Genomic DNA, 15,943 nt, shown 5'->3' with positions numbered 1-15,943 from the left:
GGAAGACATTTGATGTGGTGCTGCTGTGTTCTCTAAATGGGTATCCGCATGCTGAAGCATGCAGAGAACTTGCTGTGCTGGTGGAACATGTTGTAGTTGGAGCGCTGTAGCCTCCCGTAAGCTGCTCAAACCAGTGCATCAGCTGTAAACAGCTTGCACTCCAGAATGGCTGTGCTGATGACTGTGTGCAAAGTACTTTGAGTGGGAATAGGGCTGTACATAAGGGCATAGTAATTGCAACAACTTAGTTTTTCTCCAGGCTCTCCAAATGCAGTGGCTGCATTGCTGTGTGCCCCTGTTGTCGCATCTCCCTATACTTTCTCACAGGAAGAAGGGAACTATATGGATCTTCCTGCTCCTATAACACCATGTACAGGTGCTGTCTCTGCTCAGACCTAACACAACCACAGTTGTGTGCCAAACCACAGCTGTTTTGCTATTTCCTCCAAAAGAATCTATCTGGAGTGCAGATCTATGGCTCAAAGCTGAACTTGACACATCTGATCTTCATCAGCAGTATGTCCCCACTATAGCCTGTCCGCAACTTCTGCATTAAAACCAAGTGATGTCTGCAATTCATTTGTACGTGTTGCTAACTTGAGAGCTGCAGGTGAATGGTTAGGCTGCTAGCTGAGCTGACTTTCTTCTGAGCATGTGACAATGTGTTTTGTGGCACCAGGCATGATTCAGGTGCTGAATTCTACCTGGAACCTGAGTTCATCAAGTCAGTCTTCTAGGTTTAACAGCTGCCTGTAAATACTTGGTAGAATACAGAGTTTAAAGTTGCTTCTGGAAAATAGCACTTCACTAGTTGGCTACAAACAAATATTCTAGACTAGCAGGAAGTTAGAGAGGAGCAAAGGGGAGAGGTGTGAGGAAGGTCAGTGATGCAGCTGCAGATGTGGGACATGAGAAGGGACTCTGGCTAAATGTCTCAGTGCTTAGCGAAGATGCAGAGCTGTCAGTTCAATGTGGGATGGTAAACTCTGGGCTTCATCCTGCCTTATGGGGGAAGAGCATTAGTTGCTGACTTTCTGACCTGTTCAGTTAGCTCCTACTTGCTCTGCAAGTACAGCTAGCACGCTGAGAAACCAGAGCAAATTGCTTAACTCCTCTAACATCTGTATGTTACACTACCAATAAATGAACTATTTCTAGCCAGAGTTTCATTGTCCTGACTTGAACATAGTTTTTGCTCTGTAAAGCCACAGGCCATGAGTGAGGGTGGAGAGGAAATGGACACATCAGACAAGGGGATAAGGAGAAACTGTTCTGTTAGTAATGCAGAGGTCTGAAGCCAGCAGTAGTAATTGTTTAACCTCCATAACTCTGATGCTGCTGTCCTCAGAATACCAAGGACAAAGCATCCTCACGGTAGCTTTGGAAAAGGTACAAAATAATTGCTTTAGAGTACTAGTCTAAGAAAACTGACCATAGGAAGATGGACTAACGGTGCCTCATGCCAAGAACGTAACGGCTTGCAGTGACTATGTCTTCTAAAAAGCTGATTCTTTATGGATGCAGATTACTAGCACCCAGGCTGGTTTCCTCTGCTTCTCGAGGGAGGCAAGGAAGCGGAGGTCCCGATGAGATACTTTACTACCCTTTGTCCTTTAAGGAAGGAAAGTCTCCAGCCCAACATCTGTTATGAAACAAGCCTTTTTGCAGTGTGCTACAAAGCATGCTCAGGCATGTGAGGTGGATGGAGAGGTCACGGACTGTGCTGGTGGACAGAGCCATTATGTCAGTGTGGCATGCTGGTTTTAGTGCTGTCCCTGTGAGTACATGTTAGTCATAAGTGGGAGAGGCTGTGGAAGAATACATGTTCCACTGTGGTTCTGAAGGCTTATTAAGGAAGAGTCTGTCACTAAGTACAGGGTTTGAGGGAAAAGAACTTAACTCCAAATATTTGGCCATGTTAAGACTTGATGCCCACCAAAGGCAGCATTGCCAGAGCAGGTGAATGGCTGGCGTTTGCCTCTGAGAAGCTATTTTAAAGAGCCTTGAGGAAACATTGTGCCTGGCCTTTAACATGCAGTTGGCATTCGTAAGGTACCTGGGAGCTGCCTTACACGGAGCTGTAAAGAGTCTAAGGACCTTTCTGAAACATCCACTGAACTTCCTCTGTGAGGAAAACCAGCCCAAGTTTGCTTTTTTCATTTAAAGAAATATCTTTATCTAGCTTTTAATAGGAGAGATGATCTCTGGCAGGAACTTGTGGAACTCCTTTTGTCTGAGTTGCTTCCGTCACTACAAATACTTTGCAAAAAGTAACCTCTCGTGTTGCCTTAGTAGTGTTTTCTGCTCGATTGTGCAGCACTGCAGTTAACAGGAACTGGCTGGGTAGGTGGACAGTGGAAACTTGCTTAAGTTGATGTCTTGTAAGCGGCTTAGCTGAGGATGGGTGGTGGTGGTTGTTAACTTTGGGCTTTAGTTTACTCAGATGTGCTGCTCTGAGTAACTTTAGTGCTTTGCTTTGAAGAACCAGACGCTCCATACGTGGTGTAAGAGGTCATGCTGCCTTCATCGCACTGCCTTTCAACATTGCAAAAAGCTAGAAAACTTCTGCAGAAACTGCTTGAATCATCTCAAGGAGAGGAATGTTGGAGTGCTGTGTTCTACAAGCTGACTCGTAGAGGTTACAAGTCCTAGCAGTGTTGTACAATGACATGCTCTTGGCTTCCTTGGACACAAGCCTTTTCTGGTGTGTCTCAGGGTGGGCATGCTTATGCCAGCTGCCTCATGTACACAAGAGTTCTTGGTGTCTGCTTAGTAGATGAATGAAGCTGTTGGTGTAGCAAGGTGGCTTATTAGCTTCGTTGTCTGGGTAGATCAAGCATTGCTAAATACTAAGTGTCTTTTGTTCTCCCCATCCCTGGCATATCTTGAGCACAGTTACTTGTCAGGGGCCTCTTACTCTGCCGCGGTATTTTAATTTTTGATGTTTGCTGGGACACGTGCCATCTTTCTTAATTCTTTCTTGCCCAACCTCTTGTGATCTCAGAGTGACTGCAGTTTCACTTTCTGTGGAGGCCAACACAGCTGTGCCAACAGCTAAACCTGCTGAGCCAAACTGCTGCTGCTCTTCAGTAGGTGGGGCTGAGGCAGTTGCCCCTGTGGCAACCTTCTCTGTGTAGAGCAAGATAGCAGTGGGGCTGGCAGTGCTGCCAAAACCAGTGCTGTGCAATGAGGGCTGCCTGCCCAGCCCTGATCTAAGCAAAATTGCGACACTCCGAAACTAGCTCTAACCACGTTGTTAGTGCAGTTGTTCCTGTCATCTGTTCTGTAGCTGCTTGTTCTCTGCTAACACAGCGTTGGAAAACTTCTTCAACAGCATAGGTGAGCTTACTTTTTTCCCAAGATTTAATCAATATTTAGTGGGGTGGGAAGGGTGCTGAAGACAGAATGCTGGTGGAGTGATTGCATTTTTTTGATGCGAAGAATTAATGCCAGGGAAAATTGAGTGTCCCGGTTCTTTCCGGCTGAAGTTTGAATGCTATTTGAGGCACGCAAGTTCTCTTTCCACTGCAGTTTAGGGTGTTTTGTAGCATTGCTGATCCATCTTGGCTTTCAGCTCAGTTTTACAGAAGGTCTATGGGATCAAGGGATGTGTTCTTCTCAGCACCACCATGGGAGGAACGGGAAAACATCTCATGTTGAAGCACCTTCTAGAGATCACATTAAAGAAGGGCTAACACTGAAGGGTTTTTGTGGGGAGTTTGACATACTAGTTGTGCATGTTTCTGAAGGATGAGAAAGGTGACTCCAGGTAAGCTGCTGCCAGCAGGTTAGTCAGCAAACTAGGAGTAGTGTAGCTCCTTTGTCTATTGGCTTGTGGGATGAACATTCAGCCCAAGAAAATGGACCAAGTTTACTTAATGTTTTTCTAGTAAAATCATGGAAACCTGAGCAAAACTACAGTGGGTTTTTTAGTCTCTCTTATTAGTACTGTCTGTACCTTTAGTTTGGCTTTCCAAAGCTGTAAGCAAGTAAATCACCATGTGCAGAATATATATTTTCTTTCCTTCTCCTGACCTGTTTTCCAGGTTGTAAATCTTTAGGGTAGGGCTCTGATTCATTGTCTGTAGAGCACCCAGAATACGGTTGGTTTTTTTAAAATTCTGGCCTCTTATGTGTAGAAGTACACTCAATAAATATTATGGGGGGGTGGAATAGAGTCACAGTGAACTCACTTGAAGAAATAGACTTAAAGTAAAACTGGATCAGGAATCAAGGAATTTAAGAGCCTTCGTGTATTCTTGTAATTGATGTTCCAGACAGGTGTCCTGTAGGTGTTGAGCTGCAGATGAAGGGAGGACCTATGAGGAGCCATGGGTTTTCTGAACTGAAGCTGTCAAACTTTTTGTAACCGTCTGAAGTGTTTCTGGTAAAGTTTGTAACTGGAAGAGAATGGTTTGCCAGTATTCAGCCTCAAGAAAACAGATGTTTTCAGTAGCTGAATGAGTGCCTCACAGGTGCTTGAACAACTGCAGGCATCTTCCAGTAAGGTTGGGTTTTTTTGCTTCCCCTTGTTTTGGAGAGGATGCTTCTGGAACTCATGCTCTGGATTTTTCAGTTGTGGGCCATCGATGCTATATTAAGCCCCTGGTAGCACTTTGGCAGCTCACGAGTTGGGTTGGTTAATGGAACCAGCAGTGACAGTGACTCCTGAATGGTTAGTACTAATACTTTGCCTTGTGTGCAGATGTTGGACTGGGACTTGGAGGGCTCTTGCTGCTGTGCAAGTTGGTTCCAAATGGAGCTGAAAATCTGCACAGCAGCCTGTTAAAATTCCTGTGTCTCTTGAGCTGTAGCTACCTGAAATAACCTCTCACTGTGATAAAACTTGCATGGGAATAGCCTTTTGGCTTCAGATAAAACAGTGAGGGCATCTTGGGTGAGTATTTTGGCTTAAGTTCACTGTATTGATAGCTTGGATTGCATTTCTAGTGTGTTTAGATGAGGTGAATGGGTTTGAATGGCAGTGTAGGTAGGAATGAGGTGAGTTGTCTGAGAGCAATAAGGACCCTTGTTTTGAATGTCGATGACGTTTTTTAATCTAGCTGTGTGAACTGTTTAAGGGGCACTGTTAACTGCATGTTTGCAAGATGTTCCTCTAGATTTTGGGGGACACTGGGGAAGTAACTGAAATCAAGATTGAGTTGTTTGATTCATACTGGGGGACAAAATATTCTGCTGTGGATAGTTGAGACTGCTACCTGCACGACATCTGCCTAGCTGGGTTCTTGGCTGCATCTTATGAGGTTCGCTGCCAGCTGAAGGGGGTAAATGTGGCCATTTGCACGGAGTATGGCTCTGCTCTGTTGTACACAGCATTTTGGTGAACTAAATCAAGATGACTGCCTTAGCTGGAGAGGTCTCTGGTAGGCAGTTATTTTTCCTTGTTTGTGTCAATGCCTGAACAGAAGTTGGACACCAACTCTGCTCTGCCATGTATGTTCTTTTCTTTGCAGAGCTGTGTTCTCCTCATCCGGCAGCGGGGACTTCGAGTCCTTCCATTGAAATGTCTTTGTCTCCTGCCTTGATCTATTTGTAGCAAGCAGTTGTTCTGAAACCTGGCATATCTTTCTAGTATGGCAAATTGCCTGCTTGCTCTGAACAGCTAAACTGAGGGGAGACCTAATTCTCACTGAGAATAGCAGTGAACATTTTTCTCTGAGAGACTCTTATAATTTCATTCCAAAGCTTTTAAGCCTAGAAGGTTAACAATAAAACTGAGGATAGCATGGGAGCAGAACAGAGCATCATGGGGATGAGCTTATGTTTATAAAGCAGAGCAGAATTGCAGCAAGCCTGAGCTGCTGATATGATAAGATAAAAGCACTTTCAGTGCTTGCTTTTGTACTTAAACCTGTAACAGTTCAAAGGTTTTGAAGTAGCTAATTCCCTAGCATATCTTCTCATTTATGGCTGGTTGTGTCTCCTATCAAGCTGCCCGGGGCATTAATCCATTAATTGAAGAGGGTAAGCTTTTCTGTATCTGTCCTGCTGAGGGGAAGTGCCTGTATCGTCTTGTGCATGAAGAGACCTTCCTTTTAAAAAAATGAGAGCATAATTGTGTGTCATGACTGTAGGGCAAGGTGCCACTCTGCAGTTCTTGACCAGGAACAGTGGAGCCAGCTCTGAGCAGGAATTGTTGCCTTGCTCTAATAAGGAGCCATGTTGCACTTAAATCTTGGTATGTGGTGCTCAGTATCTGACCTGCTGTCACTCTAATCAACCCCTCTGTTCCAATCTTTTTTTTTTCTGTCTTTCCCCCTTTCCCTCTTTATTCTGGCTGTTGTCCTTCATCTACTGTTAGTCTGCCTGACAAAAGAGTCATAGCTGATGCAAGTGATGAGTGGTGCTTGTGTTCAGGAAAGGCTGCTTTCTCTTTGGAGCAGGCAGTGAGATGGTATCCCTATCCCATGTGCTTCAGAAGTCCCTCTTTTTCATTGTCGATCCCCTTAATGGTGCATCAGCCTTGAGAGAAATATGATGAAGCTTTTATGTTGGCAAAAGGCAAAAAGGCATAATGAATGAGGCATTGTTTTGCTAATGAACAGCACAGAATTGTATCCTAGTCTTCTCTCTTGAGCATTTTGTGCTTCAAAGCAGTCCGCACCAGTACTCCTGCAGTCTGGCAGTCTGCTTTGTTTTGGTTCTTGCTTCCTATGCCGTGTTCTCCCATGAACTGTGCAGCTCTCAGGAAATCTCTGCCTTTCCTCCTTCTGCCAATGTTTTGTTCCTTTACCCTAATCAAAGTTCCAGCAGCTGAATTTGCCTGTAGACTTCCAACTGCGCTTTAGCCAGCACCTTGTTTGTCCGTATCCCGTAGGCCTTGGGAATGCCAGGTCGTTCATCTGGTGCTTTCTGTAGAACGCCACATCATTTGGCTCCATCTCAGCAGCCTGATGGTCTTTATCCGAGCCTGAGCAAGTGACTTGCACTGAAACTTTTTAAAAATTATTGCATCTGGTCAGCATTAATGTCTTTCCCAGGGAAGACACCTATTAAGAGTGACTTAACAAATCTCTTCATAACAGAGTTGGTGTCAGCTCTGAGGTATAAAACTGAGAATTTGAGTACACACAGGCATGAAGGCTTAAAGATGGGATAGTGGGATGATTAGGAGTATCTGCTATCAAACCCTTGAATAACTGCATGCAGAACACGTGCTGAATTGAAAAAGTAGATCAAGCAACTTACTAGGTGGGTTTGTAGGATTTATTGCAATGTTGTGACGAAGTCTGTGGGAGACAGTTCCAACAGTATACTTGAACTTGTACACCAGCAGCTCAGCTCGTGTCTGTATCAGCTTGTTCTTGGGATCCCTTGGTTTGAGATATTGCTGTTGCTTAGGCTTACAGAGCAAGGGATCCTGTGCCCTTAGAGGCTGGGAGTGCCTGTGTGTCATGGAAACACTTGGGCCCAAGCACCTGAGCTGTGGGGCAGAACAACTAAATAATGTATTGGGAGAGGGTGATGCACTGGCATCCAGTGACTGTGCTGTCCCTCAACTGGTTTAACTGTTCCTTATTTATTTTCAGCTGTTGACCAGCTGGCTTACATAATTCAGGATTTGTTTTGATGTTGTGGATGGTACTTATTTAACTTGCAGGATGTCTTGGTTATCTTACCAGCTGGTAATGTGATTGGACCTTTTTTAAATGGCAGTTGTTTAATGAACCATCCCCTGTCTGTCAGTGCTGTACATCTGAGGTCCCGGAATGGTTTGAAATAGCTATACTGCTGCTTGGTAACGTGCATTGGCATATGTCTTCTAAAGAACCTCAGGCATTCTCCTCTCCATACTTGAAAAAAAAAAAAAGGAGACAAAGGAAAAGTAGTCTTGTTTCTTTTTACTTAAGAACTACAAGATTTGAGCTTGCTGTTCCAATGACATACCCCGTAGGGAAGCTGGTAAACTGTTCCCTAACCCAGAGCATACATGAGCCTTCCCTGTCACCTTCTAGCTGAAGCTTTGCTGCTTATGTCCAGTAACCTTATTTTTAAACCAGATCTGATTCATGCTCTGTTTCCTATGCCAGATGAGGTCCTTGGTTGTGAGTAAGTGTTGTGACTGTAGCTGGCAGGAGCCCTGCGTGATTGCCTCACTTCAGGAAATGTTAAAATAACACTTTTTTTCTTAGAAAGCTAGTTCGCTCCCCTCCCACTTCTAATTCTCCTAATAGCTGCCCCCAGTTTGGCAGCTGTCATACAGAGGGTTGTTTGTGTTGCTGAGTGAGAGCAGAGACACTTTGGTGGATGTAGTGCTGGAGGAGAGGTACGCAAAGTGAACTAGTATCGCTAGCCAAGCTGGCTTAAACTTTTTAGAGGTTCCTCTGAAATTTGGAAGGAAAACTGCTAAACTGTGAGAAGAATCCTGTTCCTCCCCCTGGACTCTGTGTCTGAACCTGGTGATTTTTTTTCCTCTTGAAGAGAAGCTGCTCATTGAGACAAACCATACAGCAGGTTTATCTGCTCTCTTGACTACAGTAATTCAGTGGGGACAGTAGTATCAATAGCTGCTGGAATGGGTGTCCCCCAAGGCTGGACCCAGCGGGTTTTGTCTGCTGTTTTGGACTTGCATTCAGGTTTCCAAGGTACTTAGCAAAGCCTTAGTGGGGTTGAGGAGAATTATTTCCTTGAACCTGTATCAGTGGCTGCTAGCTGCTTTACCAGCTGATCTGTAGAAGGTTTGTAACTCTCCAGGTGGAAAAGCTTTCATTTTTATTGCCTGGCTCCTACTTTGTTTGATCACTGATATGGGGAGATGGTTTGTGTTCAGTGCTTTATTTTTCTTTTGGAACTGTTTGTGCTGAGGGAAGAAAATTATTTATGGCTGGATAACAAAAGGCAATGCTTGTGTGTGTGTGTGTGTGTGTGTATGTCTTTCCAGTACGTAACCTTTACACTAGGGGGATGCTCACATTCTAGAGGTTCCCCAAGAACATTAATTTAAACTGTCAGCCAAAAAAGGAAGGCTGGAGCCTAGTTGTCTTCATCTAATGTCTGTCAGATCTGGGAGTACTGCAAAGGAAGCACTGGAGTACCAGCTAGGAGGACACAAAGTGCTGATGTAGTGTGTTACGTGAATAAGCTGCAGGTACTAGGCCTGTTTGTAGTGTTCATTCTACTTGCCAGTCTGTGATCCTCTTCTTGAGCTAGAACACAAATACATCTCTGCTGAAATGCAGTCTGCTTTCCTTTTGCTATAGTGGAAGCTATACCTATGAATGTTTTGCACACTGAAGGCTAGTTCCAGCCTCTCTAGAGCAGCAGAGGGAGAAGTTAATTCACTCTTTCATGCCACTTTTTCTTGCTGGGGACAGCTCAGACTAGAGCTTTGCAGAGCTGTTAGCCATATAAGCCAGTCCCTCACTACTAGTCAGCTGTAGCGTGTTACTACAGAGTCCAAAGACAATGCAATTGTAAACATAGGTCTGTCTTTGAGAAAGTGACTGATGCTGTTTAGATGCTTTTTCTGAGTATTAAATGCCTTTTGTGTTTTGGCTCCGTTGTGGATAGCTATAGAGATGGCTGTGGCAGGAGAAGTTCTCCATGGTGGTTGGAAAGAGCTGGAGCAGTGAACACCAGTGGGCAACCTGGGCCTTCACTGGGATGTCTTGCTCAGCCTGACCTTGTGGTATGAACTAGGGCTGGGAGGCAAAATCACACTTATACAAGACGCTGTTTTCAGTCCTCCTACCAACAGAAGACAATCGGGAAACAATTAAGTCTTAAGCATTACTATGTAGTGGGTTCTGAGTCTTCTGCATTGAAGAAACTCTTTTCTCAAATTTTTCAGCCTGGACAACATATAGGTGATCATGATGTAAAAACAAGGTTTGCTGGAGGCAGCCTAAATACAGATGTGCTCTCTTAAGGTTTAGTGGTGCAGTAGTAAGGAGCAGTGCATTCACTATAAAGAAATTATGAGCTCTGGTGGCTAAATCTATACCTTCCTTAGACAAAGAAGCAGAAATGCAAGTGCCTTTCTGAAGGGGGTATTAGAAACTTAATACCTGTTGACTTGATCTCTATGCTGTCTCTGCTTTGCAGGGTATACTGCTTAAGTAGCATGTGTTACCCTTCCTTGCTGGTGGGAAGGAAGGACAAGATGTCAGGATAAACAGACTAAAACTGTGCTCTGTGATGTTGCATACAAGGCTGTATGTGCTAATGTTTAACTTGTCTCTTGTTTTTCTTTCCATCCATTAGGCAATGCTGACTGGTGCACGTCTTGACAAGGTCTCCTAGCAACTTTCTCTGTAGGGCTGAATGACAGCAGGATCGGCTGGGTAAATCGATGAGCTTGCCCTGGGAGCCTATAAATAGGCAAAATCAGAACACACAATGGGTCAGAAGGTCACAGGTGGGATAAAGACTGTGGATATGAGGGACCCTGTATACAGGCCATTGAAACAGGAACTCCAAGGACTTGACTACAGCAAACCCACACGTTTAGACTTGCTGCTGGACATGCCTCCGGTATCATATGAAGTCCAGTTATTGCATTCATGGAACAATGATGATCGCTCTCTGAATGTCTTTGTGAAAGAGGATGACAAACTCATATTTCACCGGCATCCGGTGGCTCAGAGTACAGATGCTATCAGAGGCAAAGTGGGATATACACGAGGACTGCACGTGTGGCAGATCACGTGGGCAATGAGGCAGCGAGGCACGCATGCTGTGGTCGGGGTGGCAACAGCAGATCCCCCTTTGCATTCAGTAGGGTGCCCGACGCTTGTAGGAAATAACCATGAATCCTGGGGCTGGGACCTTGGGCGCAACAGACTGTACCACGATGGCAAGAACCAGCCAAGTAAAACCTATCCTGCCTTTTTAGAACCCGATGAAACTTTCATTGTGCCGGACTCCTTCCTGGTGGTTCTGGATATGGATGACGGGACACTGAGCTTCATTGTAGATGGGCAATACATGGGTGTTGCATTTCGGGGACTCAAAGGGAAAAAGCTATATCCGGTGGTAAGCGCAGTGTGGGGACACTGTGAAATACGGATGCGCTACTTGAATGGACTTGACCGTGAGTATAACCCCCTGTATTTGTTCTAGCAGTACAGATCTGTGTGCTATTTAAGTGCAGGTGTACTAGATCATCCTGGGGAGGGTTTTTGTTTTTCTACAGAGGTAAGGATTTAATGTCAGCAGTAGGATTGCTGGATACAGCTCCAAATCCTTAGTGGCTAATCCAAAAAGTTTGTCTGGCTCTACACATGTACTGTTACCAAGGCACTGCAGGGAGCAAGCAGGGTTTGGGGAGTTAATATGGTGGGAGATGGTGATGCCAGTTGTCTGTCTAGAGATGACAAACCTTTCTATATTGCTACCAAAGTATCCGTAGCAATGTCTTTGACAGTTGCATTATTGGCAATGTAATCCTGGTGTCTCTTTACAGGAAGCAGCCTCTGAGGGACAATCAGGTTCCTTAAATGGCTAGTGAAGGGAGTTTTAAAATCCTGTGCGGGCAAGAGTGAGAAGATCTGTCCCTATCTAAGGAAATGGGAATGTCTCATCTTTCAAACAAGTAGTTCACTTCTCTGCTTCTTTCAGGGCAGGGTGTACTCATTTCTAGCGTGAGGCTGGATATTGTAGCCAGCCCAGCTTGCATGCCAGGCCTTTTACTAATAGGGACATCAATCTCTAGCTAAGCTTCGTAATAAATTTGGCTGTTCAAATGTGCTAAAGTCTGTTATCTCTCATAGTCAGAAGTTCCCATTGGGCCAGACTGTGACTCAGTCCTCTGGGTAGGGTGGAGGAAAGAGGTGAAGGAAGTGGATTAAAATCTGGATTTATGTTGTTAGTGAAATAAATTTGGCAGTATTGATATGAAGAGTAGTGTTTCCCTTGCATTCCAGAACAGTGTCTGCCCAAAGGCTGCAGCATACTGGGCTCTTTTATTTGTGCTTAGAACACGTTCTAATGCTTGGCCAGCAATGGCAAACCCCTGGCAATGGTGACATGAGGTACAACAAAAGTGACACTGGGCACCAGAAAAGCTGAGCTTTCAGAATAACCAGGAAAGCCTTGCAAAGGGATAGGAGCAAAATCCACAAGTGCTTTGAGAAATACACTTCAACTCAGCAAGACCAAACAGAGCTCTTGGCAGAGCACTTTCTCACCAAAAGAAAGAAACCTAACTCATTCTGCCACAACAGCTTACAGAATGGCAGCAGCTCCAGTAACCGGGTTTTTCTGAAGTGTCAAAGCCAAAATCTGCAGCTCTTCTCAAAGCCAGCAAGTCTGTGGAGTTGTTGGCGCAGAACTGCACTTAGCAAGGAAACGGCCACCTCCAGTATTGGATTTGGTTGTGATGTGCTCTCAGCATAGGAGTGAATTATGGGCATAAGGCCAGGAATGACGGGACGCTATTTTGGCACAGAGAGAAAGAAGGTGTCTGGCTCTAACCACTTCTGAGCATTCAATAGCAACACTGTCCAGTGATTGTAGTGCTTGTGAATGGAAGGAGGTCAGATATGTGCGTGCTTTCTCTTTTGGTCTCCTGTCAGACTGGGTTATCAGTGCAAACTAGATGAGGACAAAGTTCTTGTTCTTAATCTCTGTGGGAAGAAGATCTTTCCTTTTAAGGCCATTAAACTGGAATGTATTTGTTATGTTAATGTCTACAGGCATTGAAGGTCAGGCCCCTTGTCCTCTGAGATGCCGGCTAGACAATACCTCTGTCCCAGCTATCTCCCTATGGAGCAGGAAGAATTGGGACAGATTATGAATACAGCATATTTGTACCCCACTGGTTTAAGAGTAAGCTACACTGGGAAGTGCCAAAGGACTGCTGCCAGTAATAGACTTCTCTGGCAGTATCGCAGCCAGAGCTGAGACATGCAGTCCAGCTGTGAAGACCTGTCCCTGCAGAAGAGGTGGCACAGGTCCTGGAGTGGGTCATGGCAGGCAGGACCAGCAGTACCTTGGGCTGAGTGCAACTGTGTTTTCACTTATGGCACAGAATGTGTGACAGATGGTGGGGCTTGGGAAGGAACAGCACTGCCCTGACAGATCTGTCTGCTCTCCACCCAGCCATCAGTGTGAAAAGAGTTGTGCGTATAGAGGTATGATTCCTCAGGAATAATTAATGTTTGAAGCACTGGGAGAACTTTTGGAGAACTGCTAGAAAAAACATTCCACTGCAGCTTCCCCTGGAGCAGGTAATAGCTTGTGATCCATCACAGGGAAGGAGCTGGAGGAAAATGGGGCATTAGTTAAGCTCTGGCTGCTAACTTGAGGAGGAGACAGACCAATTCAAGTGTGCGTTTCCTGATGTTGTTACCAAGTCTCTCTTCAGCTAACTCTCCTTCTCACAGACTTTTTGCCAAAAATTAGATTAAAAATTAGCTTTCCCCACTCTTCATTGGAAGTGTTTTCTACATGAAGCAGTATGACTGTTTACTTTTTCCGAAGTAGCATCAGGGGTAGCCTGATGAGAGGCTACTGACAACACTTCTGTTTGAGCTTTTCAGTGTTAGCCATTTTATTTGAACCTGGGAGGAAGGGACTTGTATCCACATTATCGATGGAATTAATTCTGGTTAAAAAAAAAAAATCAGTAACATGCCCATGCTCAGAAACTAAGCTTTTCCTGTCTTTCAGCTGTTTAAACAGCTGTATGAACAGTCAGATTAATTTGGCTTGTAGTAGTGGAAGCTAGACCTGTTGGCATCTATCAGGGTTCCTGAAAACTGCAGCTTCTCAGCCAGACTCTTCCATTCCTGTGGATGTTTTTAGGTGTCTGTTCAGCCTGAGATATCTGTAAAGGAAGCTTTCTAATGGTGCATGCTGAACCCTCAGGCTATTAGAAGGATGTCCAGTTATGTGCGTAATTTGGGATGTCTTTGTGTTAGCCTTCTCCTGGGGGAGGAGAAGCCCCTAGGCTTGAGCAGCATGCTGTGTAAAGGTGAGCATTGACAGACTTAGCAAGAGAAGCTGTGAGAAACTAATCTGTATCTTCCTTCTCTGCAGCTGTAATGTGTTAACTCTGGCTTTGACCTTAGTCCCCTGTATGTTGTGAATGACTCTTCAGCATCAAAGGGCCCTATATGCCATACCTGAAAAACTACTATTATCTTGTTCGGTGTTTTACAAATACAGGATGCAAAAAAGATAGCTAAAGGCTTGTATCTTTCCCAGGTTTATGACCCAGGAGGGAATTCTCTAATGGAAACTGTCACAATACAAATAGTGACACGAAGTTTTGATGGGTGACTGTTTTTCCTGGGAAGTATGTAGTACAAATGGAGGGGTTGACAGCTGTTACCCTACTGTGTAAGAGACACACCATGGTACTTCCTGGGTACCCATGCCACATGATGCTATCGAACTGTTTGCTGCAGTCTTCTACTTCAGTGAATCTCTTACAAAGATTTTCAGGTACTGCAATAAGAGGCACAGGCTAGAAGATGCGTTCTGACTTGAATGACTGGTATTGGAGGGGGGAAATTTTCATTAAGGGATTCTAGTATTTTTTTTCGTTCACACACAAGTATGGCTTAAATAACCTCTACAGAAACATGTTCTGCCTGTGTATTTGAGCTGCAGTTGCTGATATGTGAATGCTGAATAGCTTGGGTCCTGCAGACATGCCAGGCATTCACTTTTCTCGCTCAATCTTTTTCTGGGGGATTTTTAGAACTAGCAAAATGCGTGTGTAACTTGTGGGTTGGGATGTTAATGTCTCGGGTCTCTTTTCCCAGCTGAACCACTGCCTTTGATGGACTTGTGTCGGCGAGCTGTGAGGCTTGCTCTGGGCAAGGAAAGACTGAATGAGATCCCTACACTGCCACTGCCAGCCTCCCTCAAGAGTTACCTGCTCTACCAATGACCTTCATGTTCAAGGACAGAGAGTTGGAACCAAGGCAAAATATTGGAGCTGACCCACTGAGCAATGGGTTCTCCACCCTTGTGTCATCGCTACTGCTGGAACTCCTTGGCCAAAGTATTCCTGCCACTGCTTAAGTCTCCGTGTGCCCTTATTGGCAAGCTCTCAAGTAATCCTTGTTTCACAACTGAGTGTTTTGTTCTTGGGAAGTCACTTCCCCAGCACACTTACAAAAGGAACATTTACAGAAGCTCTGTGCTTCCCTGCTTCTCCTGAGAAAAGGCTGTGCTGCATCCTCTGGGTTGTAGAGCCTAGGAGTGAATTATTTTTCTGTACCAGCTAAAGGGAAGAACATAATCTGGGGGAAGGGAAGGTATTAGGAGTGGAAATGTGAAGACCAGGTCCTAAGAATGGAAAGGCACAGCATGGCTGGCAGAGTTGGGAAGCGTCTGGAATACCAAGAATAATTAATTGCTGAGTTTTTAAAAACCAAAAAAAAAAATACAACCCCAAGCCCTGAAACACCAAAACCCAGAACCCTTCCACCAGAACACTTTTTAATTGGGAGAAGATGGTTATGTCACTGATGTCTGCATCTCTGCCAGGACTTCTCACCATGTTCTGATGTGATTTCATAGGCAGTGAATCCTGCTTTCCTGTTTATCACCACTGCTTTCTCAGTTCTGCTCCATTCTCTGTTCTGTCTCTTAGTGTGTATGATTCAGTTGATTGAGCAGTCATGCTGTGTCTCCACCTGCCCTCTTCTTCACTTAAAACTGCAGGTTTTAGTCTGGGATCAGGTGTTCCTTGCTGATGTGGGGAGAGGGAAAAGGCAGACTTCTCCTGCAATAGGGTGAGACAGGCTGCATGAGCTGAGATTTGTTACACAGCTATAGGTCCTCCTATCCTATGTCTGCTTTCTGTATAGCCTGTTCCATGTTAAGGCTTTAGAGAAACATATTCATGTGTTTCTCTAATAGGTCTGCCAGGGAATTATCTTCTTAGATAAGCTGCTTAAAGTCATCCAAACCAGGCTTTGTTCTGTCATAGACCATTGGCATATCTCCACTTAACTATGCAGCAGGA

At 44.8% G+C, this 15,943-nt stretch overlaps 1 protein-coding gene across 1 annotated transcript; it reads left to right on the top strand.

Annotated features, from left to right (window-relative positions):
* The first annotated feature begins 10,224 nt into the window (after positions 1-10,224).
* On the top strand, positions 10,225-15,353 carry SPSB1 (splA/ryanodine receptor domain and SOCS box containing 1). Its single transcript, XM_009889568.1, has 2 exons — positions 10,225-11,053; positions 14,733-15,353. The coding sequence occupies exons 1-2, from the start codon at positions 10,360-10,362 to the stop codon at positions 14,858-14,860; spliced, it is 822 nt and encodes a 273-aa protein (XP_009887870.1). The 5' UTR covers positions 10,225-10,359; the 3' UTR covers positions 14,861-15,353.
* The last annotated feature ends 590 nt before the right edge of the window (positions 15,354-15,943 follow it).

Source organism: Charadrius vociferus, unplaced genomic scaffold (genome assembly GCF_000708025.1).
Source record: "Charadrius vociferus isolate BGI_N301 unplaced genomic scaffold, ASM70802v2 scaffold477, whole genome shotgun sequence".
NCBI lineage: Eukaryota > Metazoa > Chordata > Aves > Charadriiformes > Charadriidae > Charadrius > Charadrius vociferus.
Note: the sequence above shows the minus strand (reverse complement) of the source record. Positions and strands in the feature narration are given on the sequence as shown.